Here is a 27500-nt window from a genome sequence, read left to right as displayed (position 1 = left end):
TAACTGGTCTAGGAACAGTGGGTTAACTGGTCTAGGAACAGTGGGTTAACTGGTCTAGGAACAGTGGGTTAACTGGTCTAGGAACAGTGGGTTAACTGCCTTGTTCAGGGGCAGAACGACAGATTTGTACCTTGTCAGCTCAGGGGTTTGAACTTGCAACCTTTCGGTTACTAGTCCAACGCTCTAACCACTAGACTACCTGCTGGTTACTAGTCCAACGCTCTAACCACTAGACTACCAGCTGGTTACTAGTCCAACGCTCTAACCACTAGACTACCTGCTGGTTACGTTACTAGTCCAACGCTCTAACCACTAGACTACCTGCTGGTTACTAGTCCAACACTCTAACCACTAGTCTACCTGCTGGTTACTAGTCCAACACTCTAACCACTAGGCTACCTGCTGGTTACTAGTCCAACACTCTAACCACTAGACTACCTGCTGGTTACTAGTCCAACACTCTAACCACTAGTCTACCTGCTGGTTACTAGTCCAACACTCTAACCACTAGTCTACCTGCTGGTTACTAGTCCAACACTCTAACCACTAGGCTACCTGTTGGTTACTAGTCCAACACTCTAACCAGTAGTCTACCTGCTGGTTACTAGTCCAACACTCTAACCAGTAGTCTACCTGCTGGTTACTAGTCCAACACTCTAACCACTAGTCTACCTGCTGGTTACTAGTCCAACACTCTAACCACTAGGCTACCTGTTGGTTACTAGTCCAACACTCTAACCAGTAGTCTACCTGCTGGTTACTAGTCCAACACTCTAACCAGTAGTCTACCTGCTGGTTACTAGTCCAACACTCTAACCACTACCTGCTGGTTACTAGTCCAACACTCTAACCACTAGACTACCTGCTGGTTACTAGTCCAACGCTCTAACCACTAGACTACCAGCTGGTTACTAGTCCAACGCTCTAACCACTAGACTACCTGTTGGTTACTAGTCCAACGCTCTAACCACTAGACTACCAGCTGGTTACTAGTCCAACGCTCTAACCACTAGACTACCTGTTGGTTACTAGTCCAACGCTCTAACCACTACCTGCTGGTTACTAGTCCAACTCTCTAACCACTACCTGCTGGTTACTAGTCCAACACTCTAACCACTACCTGCTGGTTACTAGTCCAACGCTCTAACCACTACCTGCTGGTTACTAGTCCAACGCTCTAACCACTACCTGCTGGTTACTAGTCCAACGCTCTAACCACTACCTGCTGGTTACTAGTCCAACTCTCTAACCACTACCTGCTGGTTACTAGTCCAACACTCTAACCACTACCTGCTGGTTACTAGTCCAACTCTCTAACCTGCCACCTCCATATAGGGTAGTACTGTACATGTTGCTGGTCTCTCCTGGTTTGGCTTCTTTTACATTAGCTGTATGTCTCTGTTTCTAGTCCTGCACTAAAGGGTAGGGAATAGTTCCTTTTGTCTGTGTTTGAACGGGATTTGAACCGAACAGCTCGGCATGGGATTTTTAAAAATGTAATTCCCCTGCCATTGGATAATAGGTAAGAGTCAGTCGCTGGAACAATGTCCACTGGTCTGTCTCCTCCACAGCTCCTACAGGTTACAGTGAGATCTCCAACATGGCGGTGGACCAGCCTGGCAGGAGGCTGTATAACGTGAGAGATCCCCTGCTGCAGGAGAACGTGTCTGTGTTGGTACAGACTGACGCCTCGGAAGGAAACAAGGTCATCACCGTCCGTTCTCCGCTACAGGTCAGCAAATCACTATGGAGCTGTCCTCTATCACTCTCTATGGAGCTGTCCTCTATCACTCTCTATGGAGCTGTCCTCTATCACTCTCTCTCTATGGAGCTGTCCTCTATCACTCTCTCTCTATGGAGCTGTCCTCTATCACTCTCTCTCTATGGAGCTGTCCTCTATCACTCTCTATGGAGCTGTCCTCTATCACTCTCTCTCTATGGAGCTGTCCTCTATCACTCTCTCTCTATGGAGCTGTCCTCTATCACTCTCTCTATGGAGCTGTGCTCTATCACTCTCTATGGAGCTGTCCTCTATCACTCTCTATGGAGCTGTCCTCTATCACTCTCTATGGAGCTGTCCTCTATCACTCTCTATGGAGCTGTCCTCTATCACTCTCTATGGAGCTGTCCTCTAACTCTCTATGGAGCTGTCCTCTAACTCTCTATGGAGCTGTCCTCTATCACTCTCTATGGAGCTGTCCTCTATCACTCTCTATGGAGCTGTCCTCTATCACTCTCTATGGAGCTGTCCTCTATCACTCTCTATGGAGCTGTCCTCCATCACTTTCTCTATGGAGCTGTCCTCTATCACTCTCTATGGAGCTGTCCTCTATCACTCTCTATGGAGCTGTCCTCTATCACTCTCTCTATGGAGCTGTCCTCTATAACTCTCTATGGAGCTGTCCTCTATCACTCTCTATGGAGCTGTCCTCTATCACTCTCTATGGAGCTGTCCTCTATCACTCTCTATGGAGCTGTCCTCTATCACTCTCTATGGAGCTGTCCTCTATCACTCTCTATGGAGCTGTCCTCTATCACTCTCTATGGAGCTGTCCTTTATCACTCTCTATGGAGCTGTCCTCTATCACTCTCTATGGAGCTGTCCTCTATCACTCTCTATGGAGCTGTCCTCTATCACTCTCTATGGAGCTGTCCTCTATCACTCTCTATGGAGCTGTCCTCTATCACTCTCTATGGAGCTGTCCTCTATCACTCTCTATGGAGCTGTCCTCTATCACTCTCTATGGAGCTGTTCTCTATCACTCTCTATGGAGCTGTGCTCTATCACTCTCTATGGAGCTGTGCTCTATCACTCTCTATGGAGCTGTGCTCTATCACTCTCTATGGAGCTGTGCTCTATCACTCTCTATGGAGCTGTGCTCTATCACTCTCTATGGAGCTGTGCTCTATCACTCTCTATGGAGCTGTGCTCTATCACTCTCTATGGAGCTGTGCTCTATCACTCTCTATGGAGCTGTGCTCTATCACTCTCTATGGAGCTGTGCTCTATCACTCTCTCTCTGTGGAGCTGTGCTCTATCACTCTCTCTCTGTGGAGCTGTGCTCTATCACTCTCTCTCTATGGAGCTGTGCTCTATCACTCTCTCTCTATGGAGCTGTGCTCTATCACTCTCTCTCTATGGAGCTGTGCTCTATCACTCTCTATGGAGCTGTGCTCTATCACTCTCTATGGAGCTGTGCTCTATCACTCTCTATGGAGCTGTCCTCTATCACTCTCTCTATGGAGCTGTCCTCTATCACTCTCTGTGGAGCTGTCCTCTATCACTCTCTGTGGAGCTGTCCTCTATCACTCTCTGTGGAACTGTTCTCTATCACTCTCTATGGAGCTGTGCTCTATCACTCTCTCTCTATGGAGCTGTGCTCTATCACTCTCTCTCTATGGAGCTGTCCTCCGTCACTCACTCTCTATGGAGCTGTCCTCCCTCCGTCACTCACTCTCTATGGAGCTGTCCTCTATCACTCTCTATGGAGCTGTCCTCTATCACTCTCTATGGAGCTGTCCTCTATCACTCTCTATGGAGCTGTCCTCCGTCACTCACTCTCTATGGAGCTGTCCTCAATCACTCACTCTCTATGGAGCTATCCTCCATTACACTCTATGGAGCTGTCCTTTATCACTCTCTCTCTATGGAGCTGTCCTTTATAACTCACTCTCTATGGAGCTGTCCACCATCACTCTCTCTATGGAACTGTCCTCCATCTCTCTCTATGGAGCTGTCCTCTATCACTCTCTATGGAGCTGTCCTCTATCACTCTCTATGGAGCTGTCCTCTATCACTCTCTATGGAGCTGTCCTCCGTCACTCACTCTCTATGGAGCTGTCCTCCGTCACTCACTCTCTATGGAGCTGTCCTCTATCACTCTCTATGGAGCTGTCCTCTATCACTCTCTATGGAGCTGTCCTCTATCACTCTCTATGGAGCTGTCCTCTATCACTCTCTATGGAGCTGTCCTCCATCACTCTCTCTCTATGGAGCTGTTCTCTATCACTCTCTCTCTATGGAGCTGTCCTCCGTCACTCTCTCTCTATGGAGCTGTCCTCTATCACTCTCTCTATGGAGCTGTCCTCTATCACTCTCTATGGAGCTGTCCTCTATCACTCTCTATGGAGCTGTCCTCTATCACTCTCTATGGAGCTGTCCTCTATCACTCTCTATGGAGCTGTCCTCCATCACTCTCTCTATGGAGCTGTCCTCCATCACTCTCTCTATGGAGCTGTCCTCTATCACTCTCTATGGAGCTGTCCTCTATCACTCTCTATGGAGCTGTCCTCTATCACTCTCTATTGAGCTGTCCTCTATCACTCTCTATGGAGCTGTCCTCTATCACTCTCTATGGAGCTGTCCTCTATCACTCTCTATGGAGCTGTCCTCTATCACTCTCTATGGAGCTGTCCTTTATCACTCTCTATGGAGCTGTCCTCTATCACTCTCTATGGAGCTGTCCTCTATCACTCTCTATGGAGCTGTCCTTTATCACTCTCTCTATGGAGCTGTCCTCCATCTCCTCTATGGAGCTGTCCTCTATCACTCTCTATGGAGCTGTCCTCTATCACTCTCTATGGAGCTGTCCTCTATCACTCTCTATGGAGCTGTCCTCCGTCACTCACTCTCTATGGAGCTGTCCTCCGTCACTCACTCTCTATTGAGCTGTCCTCAATCACTCACTCTCTATGGAGCTATCCTCCATTACACTCTATGGAGCTGTCCTTTATCACTCACTCTCTATGGAGCTGTCCTTTATCACTCACTCTCTATGGAGCTGTCCACCATCACTCTCTCTATGGAACTGTCCTCCATCTCTCTCTATGGAGCTGTCCTCTATCACTCTCTATGGAGCTGTCCTCTATCACTCTCTATGGAGCTGTCCTCCGTCACTCACTCTCTATGGAGCTGTCCTCCGTCACTCACTCTCTATGGAATTGTCCTCATCACTCACTCTCTCTCTATGGAGCTGTCCTCCATCACTCTCTATGGAACTGTCCTCCGTCACTCACTCTCTATGGAGCTGTCCTCCGTCACTCACTCTCTATGGAGCTGTCCTCCGTCACTCACTCTCTATGGAGCTGTCCTCTATCACTCTCTATGGAGCTGTCCTCTATCACTCTCTATGGAGCTGTCCTCTATCACTCTCTATGGAGCTGTCCTCTATCACTCTCTATGGAGCTGTCCTCTATCACTCTCTATGGAGCTGTCCTCTATCACTCTCTATGGAGCTGTCCTCTATCACTCTCTATGGAGCTGTCCTCTATCACTCTCTATGGAGCTGTCCTCTATCACTCTCTATGGAGCTGTCCTCTATCACTCTCTATGGAGCTGTCCTCTATCACTCTCTATGGAGCTGTCCTCTATCACTCTCTATGGAGCTGTCCTCCTGTAGGCTATAGACACTCAACAGCTTTCAGTAGAGAGTAACACGTCTTGTGGACTAGCAACATGAACGCAGCTGATTTTAAAATACATTCGATTTATTCAGCACTTTTCAATTACAGTGTTTTTGTATCTATTGAGTCAAAAGAAGGATGATGTCGTTCTTAACTGACTGTTTTTCAACGTGGTTTTGTGTTTCAGATCCAGAACCATTTCTCAGTGCCGTTTACCATCCTGAAGTATTGTCCCAAATCCAGAGGGATGGTTAACATAGGACTGGCAGAGCCCGAGAAAGAGTCTGATGTCGCCCTGGACTCCTACAGGTAATAACCATGTTGGTAGGACAGGTAATAACCCTGTTGGTAGCCCTGGACTCCTACAGGTAATAACCCTGTTGGTAGGACAGGTAATAACCATGTTGGTAGGACAGGTAATAACCATGTTGGTAGGACAGGTAATAACCATGTTGGTAGGACAGGTAATAACCATGTTGGTAGCCCTGGACTCCTACAGGTAATTACCATGTTGGTAGGACAGGTAATAACCATGTTGGTAGCCCTGGACTCCTACAGGTAATAACCATGTTGGTAGGACAGGTATTAACCCTGTTGGTAGCCCTGGACTCCTACAGGTAATTACCATGTTGGTAGGACAGGTAATAACCATGTTGGTAGCCCTGGACTCCTACAGGTAATTACCATGTTGGTAGGACAGGTAATAACCATGTTGGTAGCCCTGGACTCCTACAGGTAATAACCATGTTGGTAGGACAGGTATTAACCCTGTTGGTAGCCCTGGACTCCTACAGGTAATAACCATGTTGGTAGGACAGGTAATAACCCTGTTGGTAGCCCTGGACTCCTACAGGTAATAACCATGTTGGTAGGACAGGTAATAACCATGTTGGTAGGACAGGAAATAACCCTGTTGGTAGCCCTGGACTCCTACAGGTAATAACCATGTTGGTAGGACAGGTAATAACCCTGTTGGTAGCCCTGGACTCCTACAGGTAATAACCATGTTGGTAGCCCTGGACTCCTACAGGTAATAACCATGTTGGTAGGACAGGTAATAACCCTGTTGGTAGCCCTGGACTCCTACAGTTAATAACCATGTTGGTAGGACAGGTAATAACCATGTTGGTAGCCCTGGACTCCTACAGGTAATAACCATGTTGGTAGGACAGGTAATAACCATGTCGGTATGACAGGTATAACCATGTCGGTAGGACAGGTAATAACCATGTCGGTAGGACAGGTAATAACCATGTCGGTAGGACAGGTAATAACCATTTTGGTAGGACAGGTAATAACCATGTTGGTAGGACAGGTAATAACCATGTTGGTAGGACAGGTAATAACCATGTTGGTAGGACAGGTAATAACCATGTTGGTAGCCCTGGACAGGTAATAACCATGTTGGTAGGACAGGTAATAACCATGTTGGTAGGACAGGTAATAACCATGTTGGTAGGACAGGTAATAACCATGTTGGTAGGACAGGTAATAACCATGTTGGTAGGACAGGTAATAACCATGTTGGTAGGACAGGTAATAACCATGTTGGTAGGACAGGTAATAACCATGTTGGTAGGACAGGTAATAACCATGTTGGTAGCCCTGGACTCCTACAGGTAATAACCATGTTGGTAGGACAGGTAATAACCATGTTGGTAGGACAGGTAATAACCATGTTGGTAGGACAGGTAATAATCATGTTGGTAGGACAGGTAATAACCATGTTGGTAGGACAGGTAATAACCATGTTGGTAGGACAGGTAATAACCATGTTGGTAGGACAGGTAATAACCATGTTGGTAGCCCTGGACTCGTCCAGGTAATAACCATGTTAGTAGGACAGGTAATAACCATGTTGGTAGGACAGGTAATAACCATGTTGGTAGGACAGGTAATAACCATGTTAGTAGGACAGGTAATAACCATGTTAGTAGGACAGGTAATAACCGAGTATTTGCACGTGTGAGCCGCACGTCGCAAATGTACTCGAAGGACATTTTTACATAATTATATTGGTTACTTATCGTATGAATGGACAGCTCTATTTCAACATAGCTTCTGAAAGGCCGGTGATCGCAGCGTACAGACAAAGGATACTATTTATGAGATGCTAATCATAAACAGGAAATTAAGAGGTTGATGTGTGATGAGCTGGGTAGCTTGGGAGATCCAGGTGTCCCCTTGCTCAATCTCAGCATATGTTATCCGGCTCGAAGGACCACGTTCGAGAGAGTGGCACCATAAATATTCTAGTGCTTTCAACAAGTATTTTAGTGCTTTCAACAAGTATTCTAGTGCTTTAAACAAGTGTTCTAGTGCTTTCAAACAAGTATTCTAGTGCTTTCAACAAGTGTTCTAGTGCTTTAAACAAGTGTTCTAGTGCTTTAAACAAGTGTTCTAGTGCTTTCAACAAGTATTCTAGTGCTTTAAACAAGTGTTCTAGTGCTTTCAAACAAGTGTTCCCGTGCTTTCAAACAAGTATTAACCCCCTAGACCCACCGGTGCGTCAATATAAGTTGCATAACAAAAGATTCCCGTTCAAAATCGGACAGTTTAACTTAGATGTTTTTATTGCATTGGATGTGTATCAATCAGTTTCTGTATCAATCCACTGCGTTCCCTAGTGGCGCGTTTCAGTATCAATCCACTGCATTCCCTAGTGGCGCGTTTCAGTATCAATCCACTGCGTTCCCTAGTGTCGCGTTTCCGCATCTGCGTTGAAATGTGGCAGAGGTAGAGAGGTGTTTTGTCAGACCATTAGAAATCCCGAAAATCACCAACTTATTTACCATCCGAACGGTTTGACATACAAACTAGAACCATATTTTATGGAAAGGATAGACTCTCACGACCACAACGGTGTTCTCCGTGTTGCTCTATGACTTACAAGTGTCGGGGGGGACTCGTCTGAAGTCGGGACCGTTGACGTGACAACCTCTTTGTTTGTAGCGTCAGAACCGTTTGTGCTACAAATTAGTTGAAATTATCTGGAGAGTCAGCATTTGGGGGTTTGATTACAGGCTCAAAATGGCCAGAAACAAAGACCTTTCTTCTGAAACTCGTCAGTCTATTCTTCTTCTGAGAAATGAACGCTATTCCATGAGAGAAATTGCCAAGAAACTGAAGATCTCGTACAACGCTGTGTACTACTCCCTTCACAGAACAGCAGTTTCAATGTCAACAGTGAAGAGGCGACTCCGGCATGCAAAGAAAAAGCCAAATCTCAGACTGGTCAATAAAAAGGAAAGATTAAATTGGGCAAAAGGACACTGACACTGGACAGAGGAACTCTGCCTAGAAGGCCAGCATCCCGGAGTCGCCTCTTCGCTGTTGACGTTGAGACTGGTGTTTTACGGGCACTATTTAATGAAGTTGCCAGTTGAGGACTTGTGATGCGTCTGTTTCTCAAACGTGACACTCTAATGTACTTGACCTCTTTCTCAGTTGTGCACCGGGGCCTCCCGCTCCTCTTTCTATTCTGGTTAGAGCCAGTTTGCGCTGTTCTGTGAAGGGAGTAGTACACAGCGTTGTACGAGATATCTAAAAAGGGTCCTAAAATTCTAAATCAAATAGTTTGAACCATCTTAAAACAATTCCATATGTCAGCTTAGCGATTCCCAACCGCTTAGACTTACAGGGGTTAAACAAATATTCTAGAACTTTAAACAAATATTCTAGAACTTTAAACACATATTCTAGAACTTTAAACAAATGTTCTAGAACTTTAAACAAATGTTCTAAGACTTTTGTATAGACTCCCCTGTCCTTACCTTGTTTCACTCCTCTCTTCTCTCTGACGCAGATGTCAGCTAGGGTTATGTTTAACTAGATTGTTAGTTATATGTGGTTAAATGTGGTCTCCTCGTTATATGTGGTTACATGTGGCCTCCTCGTCTCTTCTCCCTCTATAGGTGTCAGCTCTTCCTCCAGCCAGCCGGGCGCCTAGAGGGCCAGTACGGCCCGTCGTCTACCTGTATCGCCTGGAAGGAGCAGGTCCACCTGAGCTCTGAGGTGCGGTCCCTCCTCCAGTGTCCGTCGGCAGACAGCAGCTTCCTGCCCCTCCAGGTGACCACCTTGGCCACACCAGATCACCTGTCCTTCATTTCCTCCCAGCGAGAGGACGACTGGGACCCTGCCTACGTCATCCACCTCCACCCAGCTGTGACCCTCCGGAACCTTCTGCCTTACAGCATCAGATATCTACTGGAGGTAGTAACACTGAGATAACATGAAGACAGTCACTAGGCTAGGATCTAACCCTAGACCTGTACCCTGCCTTACAGCTATCTACTGGAGGTAGTAACACTGAGATAACATGAAGACAGTCACTAGGCTAGGATCTAACCCTAGACCTGTACCCTGCCTTACATCTATCTACTGGAGGTAGTAACACTGAGATAACATGAAGACAGTCACTAGGCTAGGATCTAACCCTAGACCTGTACCCTGCCTTACATCTATCTACTGGAGGTAGTAACACTGAGATAACATGAAGACAGTCACTAGGCTAGGATCTAACCCTAGACCTGTACCCTGCCTTACATCTATCTACTGGAGGTAGTAACACTGAGATAACATGAAGACAGTCACTAGGCTAGGATCTAACCCTAGACCTGTACCCTGCCTTACATCTATCTACTGGAGGTAGTAACACTGAGATAACATGAAGACAGTCACTAGGCTAGGATCTAACCCTAGACCTGTACCCTGCCTTACAGCTATCTACTGGAGGTAGTAACACTGAGATAACATGAAGACAGTCACTAGGCTAGGATCTAACCCTAGACCTGTACCCTGCCTTACAGCTATCTACTGGAGGTAGTAACACTGAGATAACATGAAGACAGTCACTAGGCTAGGATCTAACCCTAGACCTGTACCCTGCCTTACAGCTATCTACTGGAGGTAGTAACACTGAGATAACATGAAGACAGTCACTAGGCTAGGATCTAACCCTAGACCTGTACCCTGCCTTACATCTATATACTGGAGGTAGTAACACTGAGATAACATGAAGACAGTCACTAGGCTAGGATCTAACCCTAGACCTGTACCCTGCCTTACAGCTATCTACTGGAGGTAGTAACACTGAGATAACATGAAGACAGTCACTAGGCTAGGATCTAACCCTAGACCTGTACCCTGCCTTGTGTCTGTCCATTAATCCATCATCTCTCCAGGGCTCAGCAGAGTTCCTTTCCAAACTGTGTCTATCCATTAATCCATCTCTCCAGGGCTCAGCAGAGTTCCAGGAGCTCCAGGAGGGCAGCACGGCAGACGTCCTGAACGCCCGTATAGGAGGTGAGATCATGGAGATGGTCCTGGTTAAATACCAGGGTCGGAACTGGTCCGGACGTATCCGTATCGCCCAGGACATGCAGGAGTTCTTCCCCGTGTGCTTCACCTGCGACTCGGCCCAGGAGCTGAGCGTGGACCTGAGCGTGCACGTGGCGCGGCTGCATGGGCGTCTGACGCTGGCTGTGTTTAGCCCGTACTGGATCGTCAATAAGACGTCCAGGGTTCTGCAGTACCGCGCGGAGGACGTCTCCGTCAAACACGCGTCGGACTTCAGGGACGTCGTCCTCTTCTCCTTCAAGAAAAAGAACATCTTCAGCAAGAACAAGGTAGGAAAGCCTCGGACTGTCTTATTTTATCTAACCTTTATTTAACCTTTATCTAACCTTTATTTAACTAGGAAAGTCTGTCTGACTGTCTTATTTTATCTAACCTTTATTTACCCTTTATTTACCCTTTATTTAACCTTTATTTAACCTTTATCTAACCTTTATTTACCCTTTATTTACCCTTTATTTAACCTTTATTTAACCTTTATTTAACCTTTATTTAACCTTTATTTAACCTTTATTTACCCTTTATTTAACCTTTATTTAACCTTTATTTAACCTTTATGTAACCTTTATGTAACCTTTATGTAACCTTTATGTGACCTTTATTTACCCTTTATTTAACCTTTATGTAACATTTATGTGACATTTATGTAACCTTTATGTAACCTTTATGTAACCTTTATTTAACCTTTATGTAACCTTTATGTAACCTTTATTTAACCTTTATTTAACCTTTATGTGACCTTTATTTAACCTTTATTTAAACTTTATGTAACCTTTATGTAACTAGGAGTCAGCTAAGTCAGCTAAGAACATATTGTTATTTACGATGACGGCCTGGGAAAAGGCCTCCTGCGGGGACGGAGGCCTGGGATTAAAATAAATAAATACAATATAAATATAGGACAGAACACACATCACGACAAGAGAGACAACACAACACTACACAAAGAGAGACACCACAACACTACATAAAGAGAGACAACACAACACTACATAGAGACACCACAACACTACATAAAGAGAGACACCACAACACTACATAAAGAGAGACACCACAACACTACATAAAGAGAGACAACACAACACTACATAAAGAGAGACACCACAACACTACATAAAGAGAGACAACACAACACTACATAAAGAGAGACACCACAACACTACATAAAGAGAGACACCACAACACTACATAAAGAGAGACACCACAACACTACATAGACACCACAACACTACATAAAGAGAGACAACACAACACTACATAAAGAGAGACAACACAACACTACATAAAGAGAGACACCACAACACTACCTAAAGAGAGACACCACAACACTACCTAAAAAGAGAGACACACACAGACACCACAACATAAAGAGAGACACCACAACACTACATAAAGAGAGACACCACAACACTACATAAAGAGAGACACCACAACACTACATAAAGAGAGACACCACAACACTACATAAAGAGAGACAACACAACACTAGATAAAGAGAGACAACACAACACTAGATAAAGAGAGACACCACAACACTACATAAAGAGAGACACCACAACACTACATAAAGAGAGACACCACAACACTACATAAAGAGAGACAACACAACACTACATAAAGAGAGACAACACAACACTACATAAAGAGAGACAACACAACACTACATAAAGAGAGACACCACAACACTACATAGACACCACAACACTACATAAAGAGAGACAACACAACACTACATACAGAGAGACACCACAACACTACATAGACACCACAACACTACATAGACACCACAACACTACATAAAGAGAGACAACACAACACTACATAAAGAGAGACACCACAACACTACATAAAGAGAGACACCACAACACTACATAAAGAGAGACACCACAACACTACATAAAGAGAGACACCACAACACTACATAGACACCACAACACTACATAAAGAGAGACAACACAACACTACCTAAAGAGAGACAACACAACACTACATAAAGAGAGACACCACAACACTACATAAAGAGAGACACCACAACACTACATAAAGAGAGACACCACAACACTACATAAAGAGAGACACCACAACACTACATAAAGAGAGACACCACAACACTACATAAAGAGAGACAACACAACACTACATAAAGAGAGACACCACAACACTACATAGAGAGAGACAACACAACACTACATAAAGAGAGACAACACAACACTACATAAAGAGAGACACCACAACACTACATAAAGAGAGACAACACTACACTACATAAAGAGAGACAACACAACACTACATAAAGAGAGACACACAACACATAGACACACAACACTACAAAGAGAGACAACACAACACTACATAAAGAGAGACACCACAACACTACATAGACACCACAACACTACATAGACACCACAACACTACATAGACACCACAACACTACATAGACACCACAACACTACATAAAGAGAGACAACACAACACTACCTAAAGAGAGACAACACAACACTACATAAAGAGAGACACCACAACACTACATAAAGAGAGACACCACAACACTACATAAAGAGAGACCTAAGACAACACAACACTACATAAAGAGAGACACCACAACACTACATAAAGAGAGACAACACTACACTACATAAAGAGAGACAACACAACACTAGATAAAGAGAGACAACACAACACTAGATAAAGAGAGACAACACAACACTACATAAAGAGAGACACCACAACACTACATAAAGAGAGACACCACAACACTACCTAAAGAGAGACACCACAACACTACCTAAAGAGAGACACCACAACACTACATAAAGAGAGACACCACAACACTACATAAAGAGAGACACCACAACACTACATAGAGACACTACAACACTACATAAAGAGAGACAACACAACACTACATAAAGAGAGACAACACAACACTAATAAAGAGAGACAACACAACACTACATAAAGAGAGACTACATAAAGAGAGACAACACAACACTACATAAAGAGAGACACCACAACACTACATAGACACCACAACACTACATAAAGAGAGACAACACAACACTACATAAAGAGAGACACCACAACACTACATAAAGAGAGACACCACAACACTACATAAAGAGAGACACTAAAACACAACATAAAGAGAGACACCACAACACTACATAAAGAGAGACAACAACAACATAAAGAGAGCAACACATGACAACACAACATGGTAGCAACACATGACAACACAACATGGTAGCAACACATGACAACACAACATGGTAGCAACACATGACAACACAACATGGTAGCAACACATGACAACACAACATGGTAGCAACACATGACAACACAACATGGTAGCAACACATGACAACACAACATGGTAGCAACACATGACAACACAACATGGTAGCAACACATGACAACACAACATGGTAGCAACACATGACAACACAACATGGTAGCATGACAACACAACATGACAACACAGCATGGTAGCAACACCACATGACAACACAGCATGGTAGCAACACCACATGACAACACAGCATGGTAGCAACACCACATGACAACACAGCATGGTAGCAACACCACATGACAACACAGCATGGTAGCAACACCACATGACAACAACATGGTAGCAACACCACATGACAACAACATGGTAGCAACACCACATGACAACAACATGGTAGCAACACAACACGACAACAACATGGTAGCAACACAACACTACAAGAGAGACCTAAGATCTGTCAACAGGTATACAGAGATGACCAGGTTACAGAGGAGTATAGAGAGCAGTGATCTGTCAACCAGTCTACAGAGGAGTATAGAGAGCAGTGATCTGTCAACCAGTCTACAGAGGAGTATAGAGAGCAGTGATCTGTCAACCAGTCTACAGAGGAGTATAGAGAGCAGTGATCTGTCAACCAGTCTACAGAGGAGTATAGAGAGCAGTGATCTGTCAACAGGGTTACAGAGATAACCAGGTTACAGAGGAGTATAGAGAGCAGTGATCTGTCAACAGGGTTACAGAGATGACCAGGTTACAGAGGAGTATAGAGAGCAGTGATCTGTCAACAGGGTTACAGAGATGATCTGTCAACAGGGTTACAGAGATGACCAGGAGAGGAGTATAGAGAGCAGTGATCTGTCAACAGGGTTACAGAGATGACCAGGTTACAGAGGAGTATAGAGAGCAGTGATCTGTCAACAGGGTTACAGAGATGACCAGGTTACAGAGGAGTATAGAGAGCAGTGATCTGTCAACAGGGTTACAGAGATGACCAGGTTACAGAGGAGTATTGAGTGGCAGTGATCTGTCAACAGGTGACTCGAGATCTACTTACCTGCAGATCTATAAGAGATGACCATGGGTTACAGAGGAGTGAAAGAGCAGTGATCTGTCAACAACAGAGATGACCAGGTTACAGAGGAGTATAGAGAGCAGTGATCTGTCAACCTTATCCCGTTTGTAAGTTCAGAGTCACTCACCCCACTGTGTTGAGATGACCAGGTTACAGAGGAGCTTAGGGAGAGAGTGATCTGGTCAACAGGTATACCAGACAGAGGAGTATAGAGAGCAGTGATCTGTCCTATAAGGAGCAGGTGGCTAATCTGAGGGCCGAATGGTAAAGAACAGACCAGGGAGACCTGCAGATCTATAAATTATGTCTCCGTAACCTAGCATGGGTAGGATGGTCATCTGCATCAGGGTTAGTTTGGCAGCTGGGGTGAAAGAGGAGTGATTAGCTTTGGCCAAGTCAATAAAAACAGCAGCACAATATTGCTTAGAATCTAGGGCGATGGTGACATCATTGAGGACCCTTTTTCAGGTTGCAGTGACAGACCATAACCTGAGCGGAAACCAGATTCAACCTTAACTACTTGGGGCACCCATCCAGGGAGAGAGGGGTGAGTGGTCAGAGTCACTCACCCCAACTGTGTCTGTGGGCTGGAGGTGAGCGAAAGCTTGAGGGAGATGGGGTGAGTGTGGTGGGGGTACCTGTACCAGACAGGGGGAGACAGACCAGGGAGAGAGGGGTGAGTGTGGTGGGGGTACCTGTACCAGACAGGGGGAGACAGACCAGGGAGAGAGGGGGAGTGTGGTGGGGGTACCTGTACCAGACGGGGGAGACAGACCAGGGAGAGAGGGGGAGTCTGGTGGAGGTACCTGTACCAGACAGGAGGAGAGAGGGGTGAGTGGGGGAGACAGACCAGGGAGAGAGGGGGAGTCTGGTGGAGGTACCTGTACCAGACAGGGGGGAGACAGACCAGGGAGAGAGGGGGAGTCTGGTGGAGGTACCTGTACCAGACAGGGGAGACAGACCAGGGAGAGAGGGGTGAGTCTGGTGGAGGTACCTGTACCAGACGGGGGAGACAGACCAGGGAGAGAGGGGGAGTCTGGTGGAGGTACCTGTACCAGATGGGGGGAGACAGACCAGGGAGAGAGGGGGAGTGTGGTGGGGGTACCTGTACCAGACAGGGGGAGAGAGGGGTGAGTGTGGTGGAGGTACCTGTACCAGACAGGGGGAGAGAGGGGTGAGTGTGGTGGAGGTACCTGTACCAGACAGGGGGAGACAGACCAGGGAGAGAGGGGTGAGTCTGGTGGGGGTACCTGTACCAGACAGGGGAGACAGACCAGGGAGAGAGGGGTGTCTGGTGGAGGTACCTGTACCAGACAGGGGGGACAGGAGAGAGGGGTGAGTGTGGTGGAGGTACCTGTACCAGACAGGAGGAGACAGAGGGGTGAGTGTGGTGGAGGTACCTGTACCAGACAGGGGGAGAGAGGGGTGAGTGTGGTGGAGGTACCTGTACCAGACAGGGGAGAGAGGGGTGAGTGTGGTGGAGGTACCTGTACCAGACAGGGGGAGTGTGGTGGAGGTACCTGTACCAGACAGGGGGAGAGAGGAGGGAGAGAGTAGTGTGTGGTGGAGGTACCTGTACCAGACAGGGGAGTGTGGTGGAGGTACCTGTACCAGACAGGGGGAGTGTGGTGGAGGTACCTGTACCAGACAGGGGGAGAGAGGAGTGAGTGTGGTGGAGGTACCTGTACCAGACAGGGGAGTGTGGTGGAGGTACCTGTACCAGACAGGGGGAGTGTGGTGGAGGTACCTGTACCAGACAGGGGGAGAGAGGAGGGAGAGAGTAGTGTGTGGTGGAGGTACCTGTACCAGACAGGGGGAGTGTGGTGGAGGTACCTGTACCAGACAGGGGGAGAGAGGAGGGAGAGAGGAGTGTGTGGTGGAGGTACCTGTACCAGACAGGGGAGTGTGGTGGAGGTACCTGTACCAGACAGGGGGAGTGTGGTGGAGGTACCTGTACCAGACAGGGGAGTGTGGTGGAGGTACCTGTACCAGACAGGGGAGTGTGGTGGAGGTACCTGTACCAGACAGGGGGAGACAGGAGTGAGTGTGGTGGAGGTACCTGTACCAGACAGGGGGAGTGTGGTGGAGGTACCTGTACCAGACAGGGGGAGTGTGGTGGAGGTACCTGTACCAGACAGGGGGAGTGTGGTGGAGGTACCTGTACCAGACAGGGGGAGTGTGGTGGAGGTACCTGTACCAGACAGGGGGAGTGTGGTGGAGGTACCTGTACCAGACAGGGGAGTGTGGCGGAGGTACCTGTACCAGATAGGAGGAGTGTTGTGGAGGTACCTGTACCAGACAGGGGAGTGTGGTGGAGGTACCTGTACCAGACAGGGGGAGTGTGGTAGAGGTACCTGTACCAGACAGGGGAGTGTGGTGGAGGTACCTGTACCAGACAGGGGGAGTGTGGTGGAGGTACCTGTACCAGACAGGGGGAGTGTGGTGGAGGTACCTGTACCAGACAGGGGAGTGTGGTGGAGGTACCTGTACCAGACAGGGGAGTGTGGTGGAGGTACCTGTACCAGACAGGGGAGTGTGGTGGAGGTACCTGTACCAGACAGGGGAGTGTGGTGGAGGTACCTGTACCAGACAGGGGGAGAGAGGAGGGAGAGAGGAGTGTGTGGTGGAGGTACCTGTACCAGACAGGGGGAGTGTGGTGGAGGTACCTGTACCAGACAGGGGAGTGTGGTGGAGGTACCTGTACCAGACAGGGGAGTGTGGTGGAGGTACCTGTACCAGACAGGGGGAGAGAGGAGGGAGAGAGGAGTGTGTGGTGGAGGTACCTGTACCAGACAGGGGGAGTGTGGTGGAGGTACCTGTACCAGACAGGGGGAGACAGACCAGGGCAGACTGTGAACAGATCGCCAGATGGACTCCAAGCAGTGGGAGAAGGTGTCAGACCCAATTTATTTGTGGAGGCAGATTTCTTGTAGAAAATGCCAGTGGATGGTCTCTTCTGAACAGCGGTTGGGGGGCTTCAAAGATGCCTGACATTTGTTGGGCCCAAAGGCCTTTTAACTTCACACCTTACTGGTCTGGGTTGGATGGTGTCCTCTGGTCTGGGTTGGGTGGTGTCCTCTGGTCTGGGTTGGGTGGTGTCCTCTGGTCTGGGTTGGGTGGTGTCCTCTGGTCTGGGTTGGGTGGTGTCCTCTGGTCTGGGTTGGATGGTGTCGTTTGGGTTGGATGGTGTCCTCTGGTCTGGGTTGGACGGTGTCCTCTGGTCTGGGTTGGATGGTGTCCTCTGGTCTGGGTTGGATGGTGTCCTCTGGTCTGGGTTGGATGGTGTCCTCTGGTCTGGGTTGGATGGTGTCCTCTGGTCTGGGTTGGACGGTGTCCTCTGGTCTGGGTTGGACGGTGTCCTCTGGTCTGGGTTGGACGGTGTCCTCTGGTCTGGGTTGGGTGGTGTCCTCTGGTCTGGGTTGGGTGGTGTCCTCTGGTCTGGGTTGGGTGGTGTCCTCTGGTCTGGGTTGGGTGGTGTCCTCTGGTCTGGGTTGGATGGTGTCCTCTGGTCTGGGTTGGATGGTGTCCTCTGGTCTGGGTTGGATGGTGTCCTCTGGTCTGGGTTGGATGGTGTCCTCTGGTCTGGGTTGGATGGTGTCCTCTGGTCGGGTTGGACGGTGTCCTCAGGTCTGGGTTGGATGGTGTCCTCTGGTCCTCTGGTCTGGGTTGGATGGTGTCCTCTGGTCTGGTTGACGGTGTCCTCTGGTCTGGGTTGGATGGTGTCCTCTGGTCTGGGTTGGACGGTGTCCTCTGGTCTGGGTTGGACGGTGTCCTCTGGTCTGGGTTGGACGGTGTCCTCTGGTCTGGGTTGGACGGTGTCCTCTGGTCTGGGTTGGATGGTGTCCTCTGGTCTGGGTTGGACGGTGTCCTCTGGTCTGGGTTGGACGGTGTCCTCTGGTCTGGGTTGGATGGTGTCCTCTGGTCTGGGTTGATGGTGTCCTCTGGTCTGGGTTGGATGGTGTCCTCTGGTCTGGTCTGGTCTGGGTTGGACGGTGTCCTCTGGTCTGGGTTGGACGGTGTCCTCTGGTCTGGGTTGGATGGTGTCCTCTGGTCTGGGTTGGATGGTGTCCTCTGGTCTGGGTTGGATGGTGTCCTCTGGTCTGGGTTGTGTCCTCTGGTCCGGGTTGGATGGTGTCCTCTGGTCTGGGTTGGACGGTGTCCTCTGGTCTGGGTTGGATGGTGTCCTCTGGTCTGGGTTGGATGGTGTCCTCTGGTCTGGGTTGGATGGTGTCCTCTGGTCTGGGTTGGATGGTGTCCTCTGGTCTGGGTTGGATGGTGTCCTCTGGTCTGGGTTGGATGGTGTCCTCTGGTCTCTGCTGTTTGGTTGCTGGAGCTCCTTCCGTATAGCTTGGGAAAATAAAACCTTGGCAGCAGTCATCTCTCCGGGTTAATTTTGGTCAAAATTAGGTTGTAGGTTTGTAGTTTTGATCTGTAGCGAAGGCCGTGCTGTGGAAGGTAGCATCCTGCATGTGTCCCTGCCGAAACATCCAAGGTCATCTAACTCCAAATCTATCCTTTTGTAAAAAATAATTGTTGAAAAATGTAAGAGCTCACATTAAGCTGTGTCTCTCTCTTTCAGTTCTCTCTCTGAAGGGGGTGTATTTTTCAGTTCTCTCCCTGAAGGGGTCGTGTCTTTCAGTTCTCTCTCTGAAGTGGGCGTGTCTTTCAGTTCTCTCTCTGAAGGGGGCGTGTCTTTCAGTTCTCTCCCTGAAGGGGGCGTGTCTTTCAGTTCTCTCTCTGAAGGGGGGTGTGTCTTTCAGTTCTCTCCCTGAAGGGGGCGTGTCTTTCAGTTCTCTCTCTGAAGGGGGCGTGTCTTTCAGTTCTCTCTCTGAAGGGGGGTGTGTCTTTCAGTTCTCTCTCTGAAGGGGGCGTGTCTTTCAGTTCTCTCTCTGAGGGGGGCGTGTCTTTCAGTTCTCTCCCTGAAGGGGGCGTGTCTTTCAGTTCTCTCTCTGAAGTGGGCGTGTCTTTCAGTTCTCTCTCTGAAGGGGGCGTGTCTTTCAGTTCTCTCCCTGAAGGGGGCGTGTCTTTCAGTTCTCTCTCTGAAGGGGTGTGTGTCTTTCAGTTCTCTCTCTGAAGGGGGTGTGTCTTTCAGTTCTCTCTCTGAAGGGGGTGTGTCTTTCAGTTCTCTCTCTGAAGGGGGTGTGTCTTTCAGTTCTCTCTCTGAAGGGGGTGTGTCTTTCAGTTCTCTCTCTGAAGGGGGCGTGTCTTTCAGTTCTCTCTCTGAAGGGGGCGTGTCTTTCAGTTCTCTCTCTGAAGGGGGGTGTGTCTTTCAGTTCTCTCTCTGAAGGGGGCGTGTCTTTCAGTTCTCTCTCTGAAGGGGGCGTGTCTTTCAGTTCTCTCTCTGAAGGGGGCGTGTCTGACAGTGGATCAGCTGCTTCTCTCAGTAACGCTGCGTGTTGTCTTTCTACAGCTGCAGCTCTGTGTGTCCACCAGTTCCTGGTCTGATGGCTTCTCATTGGATACGGTGGGGAGTTATGGGTGTGTCAGATGCCCTGCCAACACCATGGACTATCTGGTGAGGAAATGACAACGTGCAAAAAACAATCACGACTCTGGAATGTAACGTTTTATTTCACACATATATAATGCTTTATCCAAGTGACTTACGGTGACATTCAGTGGCCTCAGGCAGGACTCAAATCCTCAAACACGCAGGACTCAAACCCTCTGATGATCTGGGTTTTAAACTGAGACACTACAGCCGCGTTGTGAAGGACAGACAGTCTGAGTCATGTGTTTTAACTGAGACACTACAGCCGCGTTGTGAAGGACAGACTGAGTCATGTGTTTTAACTGAGACACTACAGCCGCGTTGTGAAGGACAGACAGTATGAGTCATGTGTTTTAACTGAGACACTACAGCCGCGTTGTGAAGGACAGACAGTCTGACAGTATGAGTCATGTGTTTTAACTGAGACACTACAGCCGCGTTGTGAAGGACAGGCAGTCTGACAGTATGAGTCATGTGTTTTAACTGAGACACTACAGCCGCGTTGTGAAGGACAGACAGTCTGACAGTATGAGTCATGTGTTTTAACTGAGACACTACAGCCGCGTTGTGAAGGACAGACAGTCTGAGTCATGTGTTTTAACTGAGACACTACAGCCGCGTTGTGAAGGAGGGACAGTCTGACAGTATGAGTCATGTGTTTTAACTGAGACACTACAGCCGCGTTGTGAAGGACAGACAGTATGAGTCATGTGTTTTAACTGAGACACTACAGCCGCGTTGTGAAGGAGGGGACAGTATGAGTCATGTGTTTTAACTGAGACACTACAGCCGCGTTGTGAAGGACAGACAGTCTGAGTCATGTGTTTTAACTGAGACACTACAGCCGCGTTGTGAAGGACAGACAGTCTGACAGTATGAGTCATGTGTTTTAACTGAGACACTACAGCCGCGTTGTGAAGGACAGACAGTATGAGTCATGTGTTTTAACTGAGACACTACAGCCGCGTTGTGAAGGAGGGGACAGTATGAGTCATGTGTTTTAACTGAGACACTACAGCCGCGTTGTGAAGGAGGGACAGTCTGACAGTATGAGTCATGTGTTTTAACTGAGACACTACAGCCGCGTTGTGAAGGAGGGACAGTCTGACAGTATGAGTCATGTGTTTTGTAGGTTGGCGTCAGCATTCAGATGAGTAGTTTCAACCTGACCAAGATGGTGACCATGAGTCCGTTCTTCACGCTGGTCAACAAGTTTTCCTCACAGCTGGAGGTGGGCACTACATCTCCTCTACAGTCTTCCTACGAGCAGCAGACAGAGGAGGGCAGTGTCAACGGGAAGTGGCACTACATCTCCTCTACAGAGGTGAGGAACGACCGTGTGTTTGGATTTAGTGTGTGCGTGTGCGTGTGCGTGTGCGTGTGCGTGCGTGTGCGTGTGTGTGTGTGTGTGTTATAATGCGTATGATGAGCGTGTACCTCTGTCTGACTGTGTCTTCCCTGTGTCCGCCTGTCCGACTGTTGTCTTCCCTGTGTCCGCCTGTCTGACTGTTGTCTTCCCTGTGTCCGCCTGTCTGACTGTTGTCTTTCCTGTGTCCTGTCTGACTGTTGTCTTCCCTGTGTCCTTCCCCTGTCCGACTGTTGTCTTCCTGTGTCCGTCTGTCTTCCCGTGTCCTGTTGTCTTCCCCGTGTCCGACTGTTGTCTTCCCCCGACTGTCCGACTGTTGTCTTCCCCGTGTCCGACTGTTGTCTTCCCCGTGTCAGACTGTTGTCTTTCCTGTGTCCGACTGTTGTCTTCCCCGTGTCCGACTGTTGTCTTCCTGTGTCCGACTGTTGTCTTCCTGTGTCCGACTGTTGTCTTCCCCGTGTCCGACTGTTGTCTTTCCTGTGTCCCACTGTTGTCTTCCTGTGTCCGACTGTTGTCTTTCCTGTGTCCGTCTGTCTGACTGTCTTCCCTGTGTCCGTCTGTCTGACTGTTTCCTGTGTCCGACTGTTGTCTTTCCTGTGTCCGACTGTTGTCTTTCCTGTGTCTGACTGTTGTCTTTCCTGTGTCCGACTGTTGTCTTCCTGTGTCTGACTGTTGTCTTCCCTGTGTCCGTCTGTCTGACTGTCTTCCCTGTCCGTCTGACTGTTGTCTTTCCTGTGTCTGACTGTTGTCTTTCCTGTGTCCGACTGTTGTCTTTCCTGTGTCCGACTGTTGTCTTCCCTGTGTCCGTCTGTCTGACTGTCTTCCCTGTGTCCGTCTGTCTGACTGTCTTCCCTGTGTCCGTCTGTCTGACTGTCTTCCCCGTGTCTGACTGTTGTCTTCCCCGTGTCTGACTGTTGTCTTCCCTGTGTCTGACTGTTGTCTTCCCTGTGTCTGACTGTTGTCTTCCCTGTGTCTGACTGTTGTCTTCCCTGTGTCTGACTGTTGTCTTCCCTGTGTCTGACTGTTGTCTTCCCTGTGTCTGACTGTTGTCTTTCCTGTGTCCGACTGTTGTCTTTCCTGTGTCCGACTGACTGACCTTTTTGACTTCCCTGTGTTTCCAGTGCCTCCCCCTCTGGCCAGAGTTGATCACAGGGAAGCTGTGTGTCAGGGTCGTGGGCTCAGACTCCAAGTCCAAGTCCTTCTTCTTCAACAAACAGGACAACGGCACCCTGCTGGGCATGGATCAGGTCAGTATCCCTGGAGATACACCACATATCACTGACCTCACTTCCTGTCTGCTGGGCATGGACCAGTCAGCCACATATCACTGACCTCACTTCCTGTCTGCTGGGCATGGATCAGGTCAGTGTCCCTGGAGATACACCACATATCACTGACCTCACTTCCTGTCTGCTGGGCATGAATCAGGTCAGTGTCCCTGGAGATGCACCACATATCACTGACCTCACTTCCTGTCTGCTGGGCATGAATCAGGTCAGTGTCCCTGGAGATGCACCACATATCACTGACCTCACTTCCTGTCTGCTGGGCGTGGACCAGTCGGCTACATATCACTGACCTCACTTCCTGTCTGCTGGGCGTGGACCAGTCGGCTACATATCACTGACCTCACTTCCTGTCTGCTGGGTGTGGACCAGTCAGCCACATATCACTGACCTCACTTCCTGTCTGCTGGGTGTGGACCAGTCAGCCACATATCCCTGACCTCACTTCCTGTCTGCTGGGCATGGACCAGTCAGCCACATATCACTGACCTCACTTCCTGTCTGCTGGGCATGGACCAGTCAGCCACATATCACTGACATCACTTCCTGTCTGCTGGGCATGGACCAGTCAGCCACATATCACTTCCTGTCTGTAGTATGACCTCACTTCCTGCCTGTCTGTAGTATGGAGTTGTTATCATATCACTGACATCACTTCCTGTCTGCTGGGCATGGACCAGTTATCATCAACATATCACTTCCTGTCTGTAGTATGGAGATGTTATCATCAACTGACCTCACTTCCTGTCTGTAGTATGGAGTTGTTATCATCAACTGACCTCACTTCCTGTCTGTAGTATGGAGATGTTATCATCAACTGACCTCACTTCCTGTCTGTAGTATGGAGATGTTATCATCAACTGACCTCACTTCCTGTCTGTAGTATGGAGATGTTATCATCAACTGACCTCACTTCCTGTCTGTAGTATGGAGATGTTATCATCAACTGACCTCACTTCCTGTCTGTAGTATGGAGATGTTATCATCAACTGACCTCACTTCCTGTCTGTAGTATGGAGATGTTATCATCAACTGACCTCACTTCCTGTCTGTAGTATGGAGATGTTATCATCAACTGACCTCTCTTCCTGTCTGTAGTATGGAGATGTTATCATCAACTGACCTCACTTCCTGTCTGTAGTATGGAGATGTTATCATCAACTGACCTCACTTCCTGTCTGTAGTATGGAGTGTTATCATCAACTGACCTCTCTTCCTGTCTGTAGTATGGAGATGTTATCATCAACTGACCTCTCTTCCTGTCTGTAGTATGGAGATGTTATCCACTGTGACCTCTCTTCCTGTCTGTAGTATGGAGATGTTATCATCCAACTGACCTCTCTTCCTGTCTGTAGTATGGAGATGTTATCATCAACTGACCTCTCTTCCTGTCTGTAGTATGGAGATGTTATCATCAACTGACCTCTCTTCCTGTCTGTTGTAGTATGGAGGTGTTGTTATCCACTGTGACCTCTCTTCCTGTCTGTTGTAGTATGGAGGTGTTATCCACTGTGACCTCTCTTCCTGTCTGTAGTATGGAGATGTTATCATCAACTGACCTCTCTTCCTGTCTGTTAGTATGGAGGTGTTATTATCCACTGACCTCTCTTCCTGTCTGTTGTAGTATGGAGATGTTATCCACTGTGACCTCACTTCCTGTCTGTTGTAGTATGGAGATGTTAACCTGTAACCTCTGTTCCTGTCTGTAGTATGGAGATGTTATCCTCAGTCAACCTCACACCTGTAGTATGGAGGTTACATCATCACTCTTACTGTCAGAGGTATGGACTGTTGTTAACCACTGTGACCTCCTAACCCTAACCTAGTCAACCACACACCCTGGGTTACCATCACCTACAGACAGAGGTTAGACTGAACTATTAACCCTAACCCCTAACCCTAACTAGTCAACCACACACCCTGGGTTACCATCACCTACAGACAGAGGTTAGACTGAACCTTAACCCTTAACCCCTAACCCTAACCTAGTCAACCACACACCCTGGGTTACCATCACCTACAGACAGAGGTTAGACTGAACCTTAACCCCTAACCCCTAACCCTAACCTAGTCAACCACACACCCTGGGTTACCATCACCTACAGACAGAGGTTAGACTGAACCTTAACCCCTAACCCTAACCTAGTCAACCACACACCCTGGGTTACCATCACCTACAGACAGAGGTTAGACTGAACCTTAACCCTTAACCCTAACCCTAACCTAGTCAACCACACACCCTGGGTTACCATCACCTACAGACAGAGGTTAGACTGAACCTTAACCCCTAACCCCTAACCCTAACTAGTCAACCACACACCCTGGGTTACCATCACCTACAGACAGAGGTTAGACTGAACCTTAACCCTTAACCCCTAACCCTAACCTAGTCAACCACACACCCTGGGTTACCATCACCTACAGACAGAGGTTAGACTGAACCTTAACCCTAACCCCTAACCCTAACCTAGTCAACCACACACCCTGGGTTACCATCACCTACAGACAGAGGTTAGACTGAACCTTAACCCTTAACCCCTAACCCTAACCTAGTCAACCACACACCCTGGGTTACCATCACCTACAGACAGAGGTTAGACTGAACCTTAACCCTTAACCCTAACCCTAACCTAGTCAACCACACACCCTGGGTTACCATCACCTACAGACAGAGGTTAGACTGAACCTTAACCCCTAACCGCAACCTATATCCCTAACCGTAACCCATATCCCTACCGTGACCCGTATCCCTAACCGTAACCCGTATCCCTAACCGTAACCAGTATCCCTAACCGTAACCCGTATCCCTAACCGTAACCCGTATCCCTAACCGTAACCCGTATCCCTAACCGTAACCCGTATCCCTAACCGTGACCCGTATCCCTAACCGTGACCCGTATCCCTAACCCATATCCCTATCCCTAACCTTAACCCATATCCCTAACCTTAACCCATATCCCTAACCCATATCCCTAACCCATATCCCTATCCCTAACCTTAACCCATATCCCTAACCTTAACCCATATCCCTAACCCATATCCCTAACCCTGGCCCTAACCCATATCCCTATCCCTGTCCCCCTAACCCATATAACCCATATCCCTAACCCATATCCCTAACCCATATCCCTAACCCATATCCCTAACCCTGGCCCTAACCCATATCCTATCCCTGTCCCTAACCCATATCCCTCCCTAACCCATATCCCTAACCCATATCCCTAACCCTGGCCCTAACCCAGTATTTGAATTCCTGTAGTAACGTAGTGCTGTTTTTTCCCCTCTGGCCATGACAATAGGACCCTGAGTTGTGTTTATCGGACCTCTCCCTGGTTTGACCTGACCTTCTTGATCCGCAGCGGTTCCACAGAGAGCAGAGCACTGAATCCAGGAGAAGCCCAGAGGTTTGCCTGGGACAACCCTGCAGGGTTTGAATTCAGCTGGAAGTGTCAGGAGTAAGCAGTGGAGACCTGGACCCCTCTGGCCATGACTGAATCCAGGAGGACCCTGAGTTGTGTTTAGTCGGACTCCGTCTGCAGTTTGACCGCAACCTTCTGGAAGTGTCAGGAGCACAGCAGTGGTTCCTGGACCTGGCAGTAAGGTAACTGAATCCAGGAGAAGCCCAGAGGTTTGCCTGGGACAACCCTGCAGGGGTCCGCAAACTCAGCTGGAAGTGTCAGGAGCACAGCAGTGGAGACCTGGACCTGGTTAAGGTAACTGAATCCAGGAGAAGCCCAGAGGTTTGCCTGGGACAACCCTGCAGGGGTCCGCAAACTCAGCTGGAAGTGTCAGGAGCACAGCAGTGGAGACCTGGACCTGGTTAAGGTAACTGAATCCAGGATGCCAACTGAGAGGACAACCCTGGTAACACACCCAGCCATGCCAACTGAGAGGACTGGAGTCCTGGTAACACACCCAGCCATGCCAACTGAGAGGACTAGTCCTGGAAGTGTAACACACCCAGCCATGCCAACTGAGAGGACTGGTCCTGGTAACACACCCAGCCATGCCAACTGAGAGGACTAGTCCTGGTAACACACCCAGCCATGCCAACTGAGAGGACTAGTCCTGGTAAGGTAACACACCCAGCCATGCCAACTGAGAGGACTAGTCCTGGTAACACACCCAGCCATGCCAACTGAGAGGACTAGTCCTGGTTGGTAACACACCCAGCCATGCCAACTGAGAGGACTAGTCCTGGTAACACACCCAGCCATGCCAACTGAGAGGACTAGTCC

General features: G+C 48.4%; 1 protein-coding gene across 1 annotated transcript in view; it reads left to right on the top strand.

The window, feature by feature from the left end:
• The window catches only part of LOC124035385 (vacuolar protein sorting-associated protein 13C-like), a 245266-nt gene that overhangs the window by 156516 nt on the left and 61250 nt on the right, over positions 1-27500 (top strand). The window contains exons 59-68 of the mRNA XM_046348841.1: positions 1572-1732; positions 5591-5712; positions 9318-9615; positions 10641-11030; positions 20530-20634; positions 21743-21934; positions 23098-23223; positions 24755-24773; positions 26785-26863; positions 26930-26975. Of these exons, the coding sequence (XP_046204797.1) occupies positions 1572-1732; positions 5591-5712; positions 9318-9615; positions 10641-11030; positions 20530-20634; positions 21743-21934; positions 23098-23223; positions 24755-24773; positions 26785-26863; positions 26930-26975 (1538 nt within the window). The remainder of the gene's footprint in view (positions 1-1571; positions 1733-5590; positions 5713-9317; positions 9616-10640; positions 11031-20529; positions 20635-21742; positions 21935-23097; positions 23224-24754; positions 24774-26784; positions 26864-26929; positions 26976-27500) is intronic.

Source organism: Oncorhynchus gorbuscha, linkage group LG05, assembly GCF_021184085.1.
Source record: "Oncorhynchus gorbuscha isolate QuinsamMale2020 ecotype Even-year linkage group LG05, OgorEven_v1.0, whole genome shotgun sequence".
NCBI classification, from domain to species: Eukaryota; Metazoa; Chordata; class Actinopteri; order Salmoniformes; family Salmonidae; genus Oncorhynchus; species Oncorhynchus gorbuscha.
This window is presented reverse-complemented; position numbering and strand designations above follow the sequence as displayed.